Genomic DNA, 15,747 nt, shown 5'->3' with positions numbered 1-15,747 from the left:
AATATATGTGTGTATATACATACACATTCATATTATATGACTAGAAGGAAACTGTCAAATAGTAAAACATTTTTCTTGGTAGTAGCATTTTAAGTAATTTTAATTTTCTTTGACCTACTTTTCTGTACAATCCATATTTCCTCTACTATTCATGTCAGTTTTAGAATTACACATATACATACTACACACAATTATTGCTCCCCCATCAAAAAAAACCCCAAAACCAAAAAACTACAGACAAAAGACCACAGGAGGTCTGGTTATTTAAGAATATTGATAATGGAAAAAGGCAACTTAAATAAATTCACTGTCAACAAGGTCCACAGTTTCATGTTGAACAGTGAAAGGTATGAATGAGACTGTACCTTAAAAAACAAACAAGTTATGAAAATAAAATATACTGTCTTATTTTAAAAAGTTAGGTATAACTATAATTATGTTTCATTCTTAGACTTAACTAAGAATGAATACCACGTATTAACTCTTTGGCAAGGAGGTATTTACTCTGACAAATTGTATGACAGTAGGACATGACGTGTTTCACATTTCCATGTTTGATTTTCACAGCACAAAAAGCCATTTTTACAAAAATACTTTGAAAGCTTTACCAATTTTTTCAAGGACCTCTCGATTCTTTGACAGTCAAACCATTCTCATTTGAAGCACTTCTTTTGTTACCAACGTAACAAACCCAGCTCAACTGTGATTCAAGGACTTCTCCAATATCATTTAATCCATTCCATTAAATTCTACATTTTTGTAGGAACTGCAATCTATCTGCATGATATTTGCATTGCATTGAAAACATTAAACAATCAGAGAAAATGACCCATATGTCACCAATCCCATTTGTGGGGACATGTGAGCATACTTAACTACTGATAGCTGGGGAGTGAAGGTTGAGGAATATTTGAGTGAGACTAAGTTTTTCTGCCTATTTTTAGATTATTCCTTTTCTTACACAGCCAAGTAACTACAGGACTTTGATAATAAACACTAAAATAATGAGGAGCCCCCAAATGTTACAGAGTGAGTCTTGAAAGGCTCAGTTGGAAAATGGAGGCGCTTTGATGTGGTACTTGTCTAGAATACTCTAGCGAAAGGAATCACTGGATCTGACCTGAAGGTTGGCATCAGGCCAGCAGCGAAAAACACAAGGGGCAGAAATCACAACTGGATTGGACGGCAGTACAAACAAAACAATTACCAAATTGCTTCAAGTCTAAGATGAATTTTTAGAATTTTGGAAATAAGTATGTATCTTGTGACTGATCCAAAAGAAGCTTGCCAGTCTCCAGGAAAAAGAGGAGATAGAGATACAGTAATTGCTGTCAGGATGAATGAGTTTAGCAGAGACGGATGACAGCTGTTCATCCTTGGCAGCAACATAAGGTGTTCAAGTTAAGCTTAATTTGAATCCCCAAAGACTACTTCAAAGGTCACCAAAATACTAACATTATAGTACAGCATTTAAATGAAAAAATTTCAGAACACTGCTTATAAATGCTAGAAAATGCAAATAATAGCAATAAAAACTGCCAATTATTTTAGACTGTATCACTCCCTTTTGAAAGCTAAGAGAGGTTAGAATGTTCGATTGATTCATCTGAGGGGCAAACACTGAGGCACCAAATTTATTGGTCAAAAGTTGCTAGCCAGCTTTCTGAAAAAAGCTAGTAGGGCTTTTTAACTTTTAGGGATATATAATCTAATTGAGAACCACCTTACCCTAGCAACCAATCAACCAACCAACAAACAATTTTAGGTATAACTATGAAATACAGACAAAATGCTAAAATTCTTTGGCTATATCTTCAAATTATACTGTTAATCCTAAAGGTGATAAAAGGTCTAGATCAAAAACAAGAATTATGGAAATGTCCCCAAGACGCAATGCATAACTGCCAATCGTCAAAAATGATGACTCAAAAGGATCTCTGGAATTATATGCAAATGTACATTGTTGAGACTCAAACTTTAAGCCAATGGGTGTGTATGGACATATGTATGCCACTGTCAGAAAATTTTCCAAACAATGTCCATTTAATGTTGTACTGGATTTCTCCCCAACCTGCCTCCACCACTGGAAGACTAAACTGGTATCTTCCTAAAGATAACATCTTAAAGAGTTGAGAGAAAACTATAGTTAAATTCCAATTTCTCCTATACTGCTGACCTTCTCAACGCTTCACGAAAAACACTGCTTTTGCATAGGACTATAATAATTCATAGAGAAAAAAACAAAAAAAATACTAACCAAGAACAGGGGCTGAAGTCTTCTGTTGTTGATAGGACGCCATGATACTGTTTGCTGTTGAACTGGGACCTAGAATCTAAGTAGAAAGTAGACTGTATCAGCAAAGATGATCTTATACTTCTGATCACTGCAAATATCAAAGGCCAACTCTCTACCAGCAGTAAACAGCCTGTCATGTAAGCTCTCGCTTTTTACTGGTATGGTACCAAACAGTGTAATTTTTTCCTATGTGATTTTTATTTGCCAGTTTCTCCACAATCTCATCCCAGTCCTCTAAATCTCCTTTCTCCCAGAACAACAAGGCTATGAAAACAGAAAAAGGAAATCTACAAGGATATATGCCTGGCCCTTTCCAAATGGGCAATCCATACCCTGAGAGGAGGGGAAATACTGCAAGAAGCTATAGAATATACATGGAGCATTAACTGTACCCAAAGATCTGTGGGCAACAAACATTTCTATATTAGAATAAACATGCATTTTATGGGGTAGAATGCAAAATCTGCACACATTTTCAAGGTGAGACAAGAGACTGACAGGATGTCATGCTGGCAGCAAGCCTCTTTGGGCCCACACCAGCCAGCCACTCTCTGGTTTGTCTTCGTTCATCCCTGCACACAGGCCCCAGGTGGTAAATGCCCAGAAGTGACGCACATGTCCAAAGCCCTTCAAACATCTGCTGGCAACCTGCACACATACCATTACCAAACACTAACAACCAAAAGAAAAACACACAATTCTGCTGGTCATTTTCCCTAGAAGATTCATAAAGTTGGTATCTTAGAAGTTAAAGTGATCTGAATAGAAGAGGGTAGGGAAGGGCATGCGGGAGGCATATAAATTCTTAGCTTCAAAAACACTATAGTTTTGAAAATGATGATTACATTTCTTCTAGAAAATACCTATTATAGTGAATTTAAATATTTGTGGGGAGCCCTGGTGGTGCAGTGGTTAAGAGCTATGGCTGCTAACCAAAAAGTCAGCAGTTCAAATCCACCAGCCGCTCCCTGGTGACCCTACGGGGCAGTTCTACTCTGTCCTATAGGGTCGCTAGGAGTCGGAATCGACTCAACAGCAACGGATTTGGTTTTTTGGTTTTGGTGGCATGCTTAAGCGCTCAGTTGCTAACTAAAAGGTCGGCAGTTTCATTTCAACCCAACATCCACTCCGAAGGAGAAAGATGTGGCTGTCTGCTTCTACAAAGATTCAAGTCTTGGAAACACTAAGGGGCAGTTCTACTCTGTCCTATAGGGTTGCTATGAGTTGGAATCAACTCAACGACAACAGGTTGGGATTCTTGGTTACTTTTATTTCCATGGTCTGTAAAGGGCTTTTACATCTACTCTCTTATCTAACCGTCAAAACATGCCAGTGAACTGTATAGGGGAAATATTATCCCCTTTAAAATGGAGGACATTGAGACTCAGTAAGCTTAAATGGGTTTTTAACCAGTGAGTTGATTATTAATCTTCCCTCCCTCAGCTCCAAGCCCACCCCCTTCTACTGACTGCTTGTGATGCTAGGGCTGGGAGCCTGAAAAAACATTTCTCCTTTGCCAACTGGCTCTCTGTTCTGCTCTGCCACAGGGTACACCCCAGAGGGAGAGTGCAAGGCCGGAGGAGGAAGAGCTCGCTCCTTCGTTTGTTTGCTTTCTTAGCAACTCCCAACAGTAGGTCTTTACCCTGGCACTAGCTGTTCACCCCAGTTTCCACTTATTTCTTCACTTAGAAGCAGCTTCATCATGTCCCCTCAGAAATATCAGCACCAACTGGTTGATGCCCTCTTCTAGGAGGTCTAAGTCCCAGCTCAACAAGGGTCCACCTCTAAGCCTCTAAATTCTAATAATCCCAAACTCCCCCGCTTTTTTCCCCAGCCCTAGGGGTAGAAGTTGCTTCCTCTAGTCACTATCTCAGTGTTCCTCCTCTGTGTTTCCCGTTTGCTTTTTCAGTCCTCCAAAAACTTGTTTAACCAATTCTGTATATTGAATTGTTTCTGATAACTGTGATATGCAGATGACATAACCTTGCTTGCTGAAAGTGAAGAGGACTTGAAGCACTTACTGATGAAGATCAAAGACTACAGCCTTCAGTATGCATTACACCTCAACATAAAACAAAAATCCTCACAACTGGACCAATAAGTAACATCAAGATAAATGGAGAAAAGATTGAAGTTGTCAAGGATTTCATTTTACTTGGATCCACAATCAACACCCATGGAAGTAGCAGTCAAGAAATCAAACAATGTATTGTACTGGGCAAATCTGCTACAAAAGACCTCTTTAGGGTGTTAAAAAGCAAAGATGTCACCTTAAAGACTAAGGTACATCTGACTCAAGCCATGGTATTTTCTATCACCTCATATGCATGTGAAAGCTGGATAATGAATAAGGAAGACTGAAGAAGAACTGACACTTGAATTGTGGTGTTGGTGAAGAATACTGAATATACCATGGACTGCCAGAAGAACGAACAAATCTGTCTTGGAAGAAGTACAGCCAGACTGCTCTTTAGAAGCAAGGATGGCGAGACTTTGTCCTAAGTACTTTGGACATGTTATCAGGAGGGACCAATCCCTGGAGAAGGACAACATGCTCGGTAAAGTAGAGGGTCAATGAAGAAGAGGAAAACCCTCAATGACATAGACTGACACAGCAGCTGCAACAATGGGCTGAACCACAACAACAACTGTGAGGATGGCACCGGACTGGGCGGTGTTTTGTTCTGTTGTACACAGGGCTGCTATGAGTCAGAACTGACTCGATGGCACCTAACAACAGCAACTGATAACTGGTGTGGTTTTTGTTTGTCTGAGTGGACACTGACTAATTCACCAGCCTTTTCAAATCCAAATCCCAACTCTTAACCACAGACCTGAGGTATGAGGGCTCAGCAGAGGTGTAAACAAGAAATAGATTATAATGCATTCGAATTCTTGATGGGACATGAAGCCGATTCAACCTTAAACTTAATTAGAAAGCTGGTCACAACAACATAATAGAAATGACAAGTCCAATTTTCCATATAACAAAAGTAAAAGCAATTGTCTGGGGTTCCTTTGAAGAACTCTGATCCCAGCCATGAGTTCCCAAATGGGAGGTGAGAGTCCCTGACTCTGGTCCTAGTCCTCCCACTGACATCACTGAAGGCCTGAGGCAACCGACTGACTTTCCTATGTTCTCCATGAGAGCTGCCTCATCTACAAAGGAGATAATAGCTCATTTAGCCTACACCAGATGTATCAGGAGTCACGGTACAGTCAAACATAAAACCTTCTTACTGACAGCTTAAACATAAACCTAAGATGACTTAACTTTGACATATTCAATTTTAAGAACAGGATGGTTTTTTTGCTTTGATTTTTAAGGAACTGTGTGAATGCAATAACCTGTGAAAATGATAAACAAATGTATACTCTGTCTTTGAGAAGACTTACAGGTGTGGCTGAATTCTGCTGGTGGGTCAGAGTCCAAATTTCTGGAAGTGACCTTTCTATCAGCTGCAGAGTATCTTCAAAGGCCTTTTGTAATTCCTTTGCTTGCTCGTCAAACGCAAAAAGAAACAGCATCTTTAAAATATGGTGTACCTCATCTAGAGAGAAGAAATTAGAGATACTGGTAAGCTGAGTCCGAGCCCCACTGCTAGTATCACACCACAGTTTCTGTCCTATGCAAAAAATATCTGCACTACTGCTGCTATCTCCCACATTTTCTTCTTTCTTCCCAAATGCTGGGGTAATTCGACATATCTACCATAAAAAGGAAAACACACACACTGGGCCAAGCAGGAACCAGTGCCTCCACAACCCTTTATCCTGGCTTCAGTGCTCATCTCTCACATTTCAGTCCTGTGGATACCAATGCAGGAAGGCTTCTCAGTTACAGCCGAGAAGGGCTGTTCCAGGAACGTGCCCTTAAGTGACCCTTCCTGCTGAAAGTGTTCTGTCTCTCCTGAAGTCGGGAACTGCATCTTCATTATCAACTGGCCTCTGCCTGTCTGCATTGCCCGTTTAATATTTTTTGTGGGCAAGAGGCAGCATCAGGATTGAGAATCTACCTTTCAGTTTTTCAATGCTCTGTACCACCTCATTCAATGCCTCCAACAGGGCCAGATCCTCCAGTGGACTCCCTTCTTTGAGGCTGTGCTTCTTCCGCTCTGCTTTGCGGCGATTCTTAGATGATCGCCTGTTAGAAATCAGAGAAGTATTTAAAGTAGGACTCTCCCTGTGCTGAAAAGACTAAATGAATGTATCTGTTGGCCACCTCCTTTCTAGGAAACGAGAGTCTATAAATGGTATTTGAATTTGGGGGAAAATGGTGACAAGACGTTAAAGCCATACATAAAAAAAATTGGGAGAGGTAAGTCCTACAGGCAGGAAATAAGGAAAACCCTAAAAAAAAGCCATAAAAAGAGTGATGTTTTGCCCCAAAGTTCTGATTAAGATGCAGAGCAAATTGAGGCTGATTCTGATAAGAGTTGGAAGAAGGAATTAAAAGATCAACCAAAGGGAATTTTATAATAAAAAACTAAATAAATATAAAGGGAGCAAAATAAAACTTAAATAACGAGACAGACATACCAGACGGGAATCTGAATATTATTATTTCATATATATATATATATATAAAGCCCATTCTTTCCTGCCTCAAAAAAAAAAAAAAAAAAAAAAACCTGTTTTCAAGTCAATTCTGACTCATAGCGACCCTATAGGACAGAGCAGAACTGCCCCACAGTTTCCAAGGAGCGGCTGGTGGATCTGAACTGCTGACCTTTTGGTTAGTAGCCATAGCTCTTAACCACTGTGCCACCAGGGATCAACTTTCCTGCCTCAGAGCTCTTCAATTCTGCCATTAGAGTTGTCTGATATTCTCCCTCCCTGACTCTTAAAAGCACAGTTCTAGTTTTTAAACTTTCCTGCAGTTTCTGATCACCCACACAACCTCACAGATCTCCATTCTGAATTCCTAAAGCACAATTCAATTTAAATATACAATCTTGCATTCTTTTATGTCTCCTAAGCAGGACTATTAAGCTCTTGTAACTGGTATCGTGTTGGTAACATCCACTGCAGCTAGCATACCAGCACATGGCTGTGCCCACAGAAGTGGTCTGCCAATTGCTATACTGGGTAAAAGTGCACAGAAAATTTTATGTTTATAATTTCTTCTAGTTCTGATTTTGAATTGAAGAAGCCTAAAATCTTTTTTTTTTTTTTAAATAATCTTTCATTTTTTCAGTGTCTACACATTATAGTTGCTCAACTAGTTGCTGAATGAATAAAATCAGGTTGTATATAAATGAGTACCCAGTGCAAGTGCCTCACAGGCTGGGCAAACACAAGAGCTGCAGACTGCATGTAATCTTTTAGATACACTGGGAAAGTCCCCGCACAACTCCCACACTGTGTGAATAATGTCCATCTACCCCTGCCTCACTTTCCTGGTGGAAAACCAACCTACTTGCTTGCACTTTCTCCATATACCTAGGAGATGGCCAAGGTGCTGAATAAACATGATACATACGCCGATATCCTGGAGTTACTGTGTGAGTACCTGCCACTCACATCACTGCCACTCATGACACTGCTAGTTTCAGAGAAGAGGTCTGACTCTTGAGCATGGGGCCCCTCATCATCTAGAAAAACAGAACCAGAAGCACGATGAAAACTTTCCTTGCCAATGCAGGTTTATCTTCAGTGAGTAAACGGAATACAGTCAACTGGGGCATATCTAAGGATGGATGAAACTTATTACAAGTTGATCTCAAAACTAAATAAGACCATATTAAATACAGTTATTATTACTGCAAACCAGTAGTTTACCAAACTTTTTTTTAGCAAAGGAACCTTTGGAAATGAAGAAACTCACTTTTTAAACAGAGAAGTGGTCAGCTGCTCTGGCTGGAGGGGATGGTGGGGTTTTGGGCACAGCCCTTGCACTCATGCTCTGCCCTCCCCCCAACACACATGAACACAGTCATGCACAGCCCCTAAGGGTTTCACAGAGGCCTCAGACTTCCCCATGGCACAGTAATCAAATTGCAGGGGAATACCAAGCAGCTAAGACAAAGTGTGATGTTGCCCCCAACCCCAAGCATCAGTGGTCTTCATGCAGACACTCACCCAGATTCCCCTGCTGTGCTTGCTCCTTGAGCTCTCGAACCACCAATAAACGCTTCTTATGGCAACTGAATGTGGCTGTCTGAGAGTCCAGAAATGCCATGTAATTCTTCTGGGCTGTGGAACAGAATGCAAATAATTTGAGCATGGTGTTTAAGCAAAAAGGAAAAACTGCGAGGGGGTGGGGATGGGAGTTGGAATTTAACAGGCTTCTAGGTTTTCTAGGCAAGATTTTTTTCCTTAATGAGCATTAACCTACAAAGTTTTAGGAGAATGACCTGGAGATTGAGAGGCCAGATCTCAAGTGTTCATCAACATAATCAAGCTGATGTCCTTCTTTTCCATTTTGCTTTTGAGGGGTCACAGCTGACCACCAGAAGATTCTAGAGCTGGTAATATTCATCTGTTCTCTAGGAACCATGAACTTAAATTTGCAAAGGTTCTTCTTTATTTTTTAAAATTTTAAACCTACATGAAAGTTGCATTTGTTCAATGAATATAGATATACCCTTCACCTAGATTTACCATTTGCTAACATTTTGCCGTACTTGCTTCCTTTTTGTTTCTTTGTGGAAACTTTTGAGAGGAAGTTGCAGATATGATCTTTCACCACTGAATACTTCAGCATGTACCTCTTAAGAATAAGGATATTATCTTACATAATCACAATACAATTATTAAATGCAGGAAATTTACCACTGACCCAATACTATTATCTAATATATAGTTCATATTTAAATTTACCAAGTATTCCCACATACAAAGATTCTTAATTGTATCTTATTACAGGTTTGTAACATTCAAATATTTTATGTGTTACCATTTAACAGTTTAGCATATTAAAAAATTCCAGTCAAAATTAAATGTTACACCCAGTGGAGAGTTTTTATCGATTCCATGTAATAAAACATTATTAAGGAGTACTCTTCTCTCTCTCTCCCCTCCCCATCTCTATATGTCCAAATGAGAAATTCTATCTAAAAATATTACCCTTACCTTCTAAAATGGAAGGTTTTATGTTGGTTTCTATGATGTCTAATCTGTTATATTTGTATACCTGAAAGGAAAAATACAATAATTTTAGGCAAAAAGACTTTCAGTCAATGGAGAGTTAAGACTCTTGGGAAGAAATGGATCACTTCCAGAGGTGACCAAGATATTTCTCAGAGCAGGCCTCTTACAAGGCAGCTGTGATGGTGTGTTAGCTTGGCTGGGCCAGGATTCTCAGTGTTTATATGTGATCGCTCCCATGACTGAATCTGCTGTGAGTAGCCAATCAGTTGAAAGGGAGTTTCCTTGGGAGTATGGCCTACATCCAAATATAAGCAGACATTCTGGCTTTTGCTCACTCTGGATCCTGCAGCTGCCTCCTGTTTGTGTGACCTTTAATTCTTGGGACTTGAGCTATCAGCTTATCTGCTGATCTTGGGATTACTCGATCTTCACAGCCTGTGATAGGGAGCCCTGCTCTCCAATCTGCTAACTGTGGGTTTGCCAGCCCCTGCAGCTACATGAATCAAGAGAAGCCTTGCAGACTTGCCTGCCAATCTTGGGATTCATCAATATTCACAGCCTGTGAGCAAGAGCCCTGTTTTCCAACTGGCCAATCTTGGGTTCGCCAGCCCCTGCAGCTACGTGAATTGGGAGAAGCCTCTATCCTAACCCAAAGACTTGGGACGTTCCAGCCTCTACAATCACGTGAGCTATTTCTTTGATATAAATCTCTCTATATATATATTTACATGCTTTACTGGTTTTGCTTCTCTAGAGAGCCCAGCCTAAGACAGCAGCCAAAGGACAGTCAATTCATTTCAGCAAAAACAGTACTATGAATCTGGAGGACAGACGAATATCCAATATTATCAAAAATAAATTTAAAAAAATGGGTTTAAAAACACTGCTTATACTTAGGCCTGGAACCTGAACTATTTCTGCTTAAATTCACTAGCATCACAAGACAAGGGATTCCAGCCGACTTCATCTCCTTTGTTCTTTCTCTGCTTAGCACCCAACGCAAGGAGACATTTAAAAAATTCTCGTACCATTCTCAGAGCTTCTTCCCAGGCAGTTCCATCTAACAGCAAGAGCACAGCTTCTTCATAATCCTGACAAGGGAACATCAAGGAAGATAACAGGTTAATACAGCAAGAGTATCAGATGCCACCATAAGAAATTGCACAACTGCCCTCAGAGCTGCCTCTGTCCACCCCAGCCTTATCAGTTATAGTCTCAGTTCTTAGCATTGTGCCTGGCCTCGAGTCCAGGCTCAACAAATACTAACTCAGAAGACAAAGGAGGGGTGTGTATTCTGGAAATAATAATAAAACACATGATAAGGATCATCTCTCTACATCCCTGGACATCAAAACCACCAGAGGTCTTTTAGAAATGCCCATTTCCCCAGCTTCACCACCAAGTTTGACTCAGCAAGACCACACTATGAAGATGACAGATTAGAAACTGTAATCTTCTAAACTTTTTTTCCTTTATTTTTTCTGTAACTTTTTACTTTGAAAAATTTGAAACCTCCAGAAAACTGAAAAATACATTATGTACCATATAAACCATATGAAACAATACATTTAAATAAGATGAAATATATAAGACAACTGGCTGGGTTTCCTCAAATAGTCACTGTCATAAAAAGGGGAGGGAGGATCCATGTTAGATTAAAGGAGATTTAAAGGACACAAGATACGAAATGCAATATATGGCCCCAGACTGAAACCTATTTAAATCAAATATACTGTAAAGAACACGTTTAGATCCACTGGGGAAATCTGAATACTAATTATTAGATAAAATTAAAATCTTTTAACAAGGAAAGATGGGGATCATAATACAAGCAAAGAAAATTAAAAAACAGCACATAAATCATAATTTCATTTTGGTTAAAAATACATACATAAGCAAAGAAAAAACTGGAAGGAAATATAATGAGGTGCTAATAATAGCAATCTCTGAGTGGTGGGAATAAGGTGTTTTCATTTTCTTGTATTTGCTTATCAGCATTTTAAATAATATACAATACATACTACTTTTATTTTAATTTAAAAAAGAAGTAAAATTAATACAAGTAGACATTCTAGTATTTTCTTTCTACACCCCAATGGATTCTCTTGCACCAACAGGCATATACCAAAAGTCCACAAAAGGGAGTAGTAGGATGTATTTTGTGCTCTAGTATTTTAAAAATAAGCAAATATCAAATAAAAATCCGTATTTCCAACTTGTCTCAGAAGCATGGCAAGCAACCACTGGTGGAAGCAACTTCCCTTACATCAGTATGCAGACAGCCGTCTACCACAATCCCTACCACTCCGTTATACCTGGCCTACTCATTAACATCCTTGCAACCGTGGTCTAAACCTTATTTTTTAAAAAAAAGGAGGAGGGGAAAGCAAGAAAAACACCTCTAGCTTCCCATGTTCTATCTTACTTAATTCTATGAGTTTCTGAAATTTCCTTCATGTTTAAAGTCCAAGACTATTTAAAGAAATACAAGAAATCCATTATGTGACAAAGTAAAATTCATAATGTCCAGCATCAAATAAAAAATTGCCTGGCAAAGATGCAGGTAAAATCAATCAGTAGACTCAAATCCAGAAATGGCCGAAATGATGGAGTTAACAGACAAGGATGATAAAAGAGCTATTCTACCTCACAGATCTTCTAATTATTTAGAGATGTATTGAATTTAGATTTCCAAGTGAAGCCAGCAAGATGGAAATACCTTCAAGGCAAATACTCTCTGTACTTAATAACTACCCACCCTTCCTTTAACATTCCCAATCTGTAACATTCGACTGAGAAGTCCTTGCTTGTTGACAAGGGAGGTTTCAGAAGGGAGGAACTGAATTTACCTGGGCGTATTGTTCCAAAACTGTGGCTGCATCACTGTGCTTCCTCTGCTCAACTAGCTTTCCTGCAAAATTAATAATAAACATTTGACCAGAGTTGGCTTAAGAACAGTATTCCCAAAACTCAAGTTGAAAGTTTTTGTTGGTACAAAATAGTTTTGTGGGCTTAAATCATTTAGAATTAAAATAATATTTAAAAAATTAGAGATTGAGCTCTACAGAGTATATATTCAAATAGAACTGCTTTAAAACAGCACTTTCAAGTGCTCCCTACGGCTGTTCCATGGGATAATAAGACAGTACAAAAAGACTCCATAGTCAAGTACATTTGTGAAGTAATGGGTAAAACAAAGTTAGATTCTTTTACTAAAATGCTTCTTCAATATACCTTTATAATGTACCAAACTATGTGCTTTGTGAATTTCTGAGGGAAAGAGGTAGACATACCATGGAGTGCTATCTCAAGTGGCAGTTAGAATCTAAATTTAGCACGAGATGTGAAAACCACGTATAGTCAAAATTAGCCTTGAAAAATGCTTGAAAAACATGCATATGGGAAACTGACAGTATTGCTCACTAATCCATTTTTTTCCCCGAATAAAAAGAAACAAACAAAAAAGACCCTGTTGTTGCCAAGCTGATTCTGATTCATAGCAACACTACAGGACAGAGCACAACCACCCCCACAGGGCTTCCAAGGAGCGGATGATGGATTTGAACTGCTGACCTTTCCACTAGCAGACAGGCTCTTAACCACTACACCACCAGGGCTCCCTCTAATAGAACCAAAGCCAAAACCAAACCCACTGCCATCAAGTCAATTCCGAAAGACACTGCTATGTCTTTGGTTGAGCACTAGAGGGAGGTAGCTGGCTTATGTGTGGGGGTCATGTGGTGTCTTCACTCTCAGCCCAGTTGAGACTATCACACTTAGAGAGGCACACAGGACTGGAGGCTGGCCAAAGGAATGGCAGATCTGCTCCCATCTCATGCTCATTCCAGGACATATCATCACTGAAAAAAAATAGGTAGAATCACCTCTGCTACAAGCAGTCCCCGAGTTACGAACATCTGATACACAAACCGCAGTTATGAACCAACCCCTAGAAAGCCTATTACATTAAAAATTCAAAGTACAGCATAACTTAGTTTATAAAGAAAATGTTCTACACTCCACTTTGGTGAGTAGCGTCCGGGGTCTTAAAAGCTTGTGACTGGCTATCTAAGATACTCCACTGGTCTCACTCTGCCTGGACCAAGGGAGAATGTGGAAAACCAAAGACACAAAGAAAGATTAGTCCAAAGAACTAATGGACCACAACTACCAGAGCCTCCACCAGACTGAGTCCAGCACAACTAGATGGTGTCTGGCTACCACCACTGACTGCTCTGACAGCGATCACAATAGAGGGTCCCAGGCAGAGCTAGAGAAAAATACAGAACAAAATTCTAACTCACAAAAAAAGACCTGACTTAGGCGACTTCCGGCAAAATGGCGCTCTAGGCAGAAGCACCATGCCGTCCCTCCACAGCAAAGATCCGAAAAACTAAGCCGAACAGAGAAAACAACAATCCTGAAACCCTAAACCATCAAATGCAGAAATAAAGAACTCAGCCAAGCACCAAATGGAGTGAGAAAACTGACAGAGAATGGAGAGCGAGGAGAGATTCATGCAGAGGTCCCCTATCAGCTAACGCAGCGCGGATCCGCCATCTTGGACTCCTATCGGAGACCAGCAAACAGGAGATACAAGAAAGCAGCTTCACAGAGCTTCCAGCGGGAGACAAAACAACTGGTAATTTGCGATATATGCTTTCCCACCCCCCACCATTCCTCACCTCCACTCGGCCTCCTCTACTTCCCGTGGCCACAATGTCCTGTCCGGGAAGCACTGGCTGCTTGGATTCCACCCAACCGAACGGGCCGGCTCTCTGAGTGCCATTTGTTGGCTGCTGGTGTTGCTTTTTTCCACTTCTTTTGATATCTTCCTTTACTCTTACCACCTCCCCTCCTTTCGCTCAAATACCTGGCTCCGTGCGCCATCTTTGCTTCTTCCTGAGGAACTGCAGAGCTCCGGTAATTTGTGATATACCCTTTCGCACCCCCCACCCTTCTTCACTCGGCCACCTCTGCTTCCCGCGGACACAGTCTCTTGTCCAGGAAACACCGGCTGCTTGGATTCCACCAGCCCGCACTGGCTGGCTCTCTGAGTGCCATTTGTTGGCTGCTGGTGTTGCTTTTTTTCCGCTTCTTTTGATTTCTTCCTTACTTCTCACCACCTCCCCCTCCTTTCGTTCAAAGACCTGGCTCCGTGAGCCATCTCTGCTTCTTCCTGAGGGGCTGTGGCGCTCCATTCGAGTGCGGAGCTGCTTCCCCGTATGGGCTGCCGCGCTGGTGGGATCCCGGGGCTTTTGTTAGTTTGTTTGTTTGTTTGTTTTGAATTGTTTGTTTTCTTTCTCTTTTCTTGAGTTGGGAGCCCGTTCTGGCCAGGCGGTGCTGCGTGGCTTGGAAACTACCCCCTCAGCTTGCAGAGATGTGCAGAGGGATCCCTGAGGACATTTCTTTTTTCATTGGTTTCTTTTTTTTTTCTTTCTGTTTTTTCGGGGGCTTTTCTTGTTCTTTTTTTTTTTTTTAATTTATTTTGTTTTCTTTCCCCTCTTTTTCCTTTCTTCATTACTCAGTTTCTCGTCTCTCTATACCTTCCTCCTCTTTCTATTCCCTGAATACCTGGCGTTGTATACCTCTACACCTTCTAGCCAGGCTGTACTGCAACACCTGAGAACAACTTCCCCAGGCCTCATAGCCGCACCAGTGGGATCCCTGGGAACTCTGCTGTTCTTTAACCTTACTGATTTTTATTTATTCCTTCTTTTCTTTTCTTCCTCTTTTCCTTTTTGTTTTTCTCCATTTCATAGTCTCTCATCTCTCCACTCCAACGGCAAGCTCCCCTAGTATTCTTTTTTGTTTGTTTGTATGTTTTTGGCTCCTGTTCCTCTCCCCTCTCTCCCATATCCATCTTAGCTCCGCACATAACAATCTCCCCGCTACATCCGGCCTATCTCCACCATGCGCTTAACATCACACCACCAAGCAGCACAGGCACAGCCTACTGGAACCTACCCTGCACTGATTACCGACCCGCCCTGGTGGGTTCCAGAAAAAACCCGTCCCAGTAACTCCTCTTCAGCTAGACCTGCCCTGCTGTACCATATCTGAGCGACTGACCCCGCCAATTGGAGAAGGAGGTGAAAAGTGTTGTGCCCACAGACAAGCAAACAACAAAGAACACACAGCCCACCTGTTCAAACCCAAATTAAAACAAAAAAGGGGTGAAACAAACAAATCTACAATCAAAAAACGAGAAAAATAACTACTGAATGCCCCGAAAACAGCAGACGATATCAAAACATTTACAAAAAACGACAGGATGGTTCCAGTAGGCATCCAAAATAAAACACCAGATGACTTTCCAGTGGAAGAAAAGGCACTATAACTACCTGATAGGGAATTCA

At 40.6% G+C, this 15,747-nt stretch overlaps 1 protein-coding gene across 4 annotated transcripts in view; it reads right to left on the bottom strand.

Annotated features, from left to right (window-relative positions):
- The window catches only part of ELP1 (elongator acetyltransferase complex subunit 1), a 63,726-nt gene that overhangs the window by 2,105 nt on the left and 45,874 nt on the right, over positions 1-15,747 (bottom strand). For 3 of the 4 annotated variants that reach the window (XM_004372189.2, XM_023727410.1, XM_023727412.1), the window contains 8 exons: positions 12,238-12,299; positions 10,417-10,479; positions 9,371-9,431; positions 8,378-8,491; positions 7,779-7,890; positions 6,313-6,440; positions 5,693-5,847; positions 2,258-2,333 (listed from right to left, as the gene is read on the bottom strand). In XM_004372189.2, coding sequence (XP_004372246.1) covers positions 2,258-2,333; positions 5,693-5,847; positions 6,313-6,440; positions 7,779-7,890; positions 8,378-8,491; positions 9,371-9,431; positions 10,417-10,479; positions 12,238-12,299 — 771 coding nt within the window. Of the gene's footprint in view, positions 1-2,257; positions 2,334-5,692; positions 5,848-6,312; positions 6,441-7,778; positions 7,891-8,377; positions 8,492-9,370; positions 9,432-10,416; positions 10,480-12,237; positions 12,300-15,747 lie in introns of those variants that run through there. The other variant, XM_023727411.1, reaches the window with a different exon arrangement.

This window comes from Trichechus manatus, unplaced genomic scaffold (assembly GCF_000243295.1).
Source record: "Trichechus manatus latirostris isolate Lorelei unplaced genomic scaffold, TriManLat1.0 scaffold00016, whole genome shotgun sequence".
Classification (NCBI taxonomy): Eukaryota; Metazoa; Chordata; class Mammalia; order Sirenia; family Trichechidae; genus Trichechus; species Trichechus manatus.
Note: the sequence above shows the minus strand (reverse complement) of the source record. Positions and strands in the feature narration are given on the sequence as shown.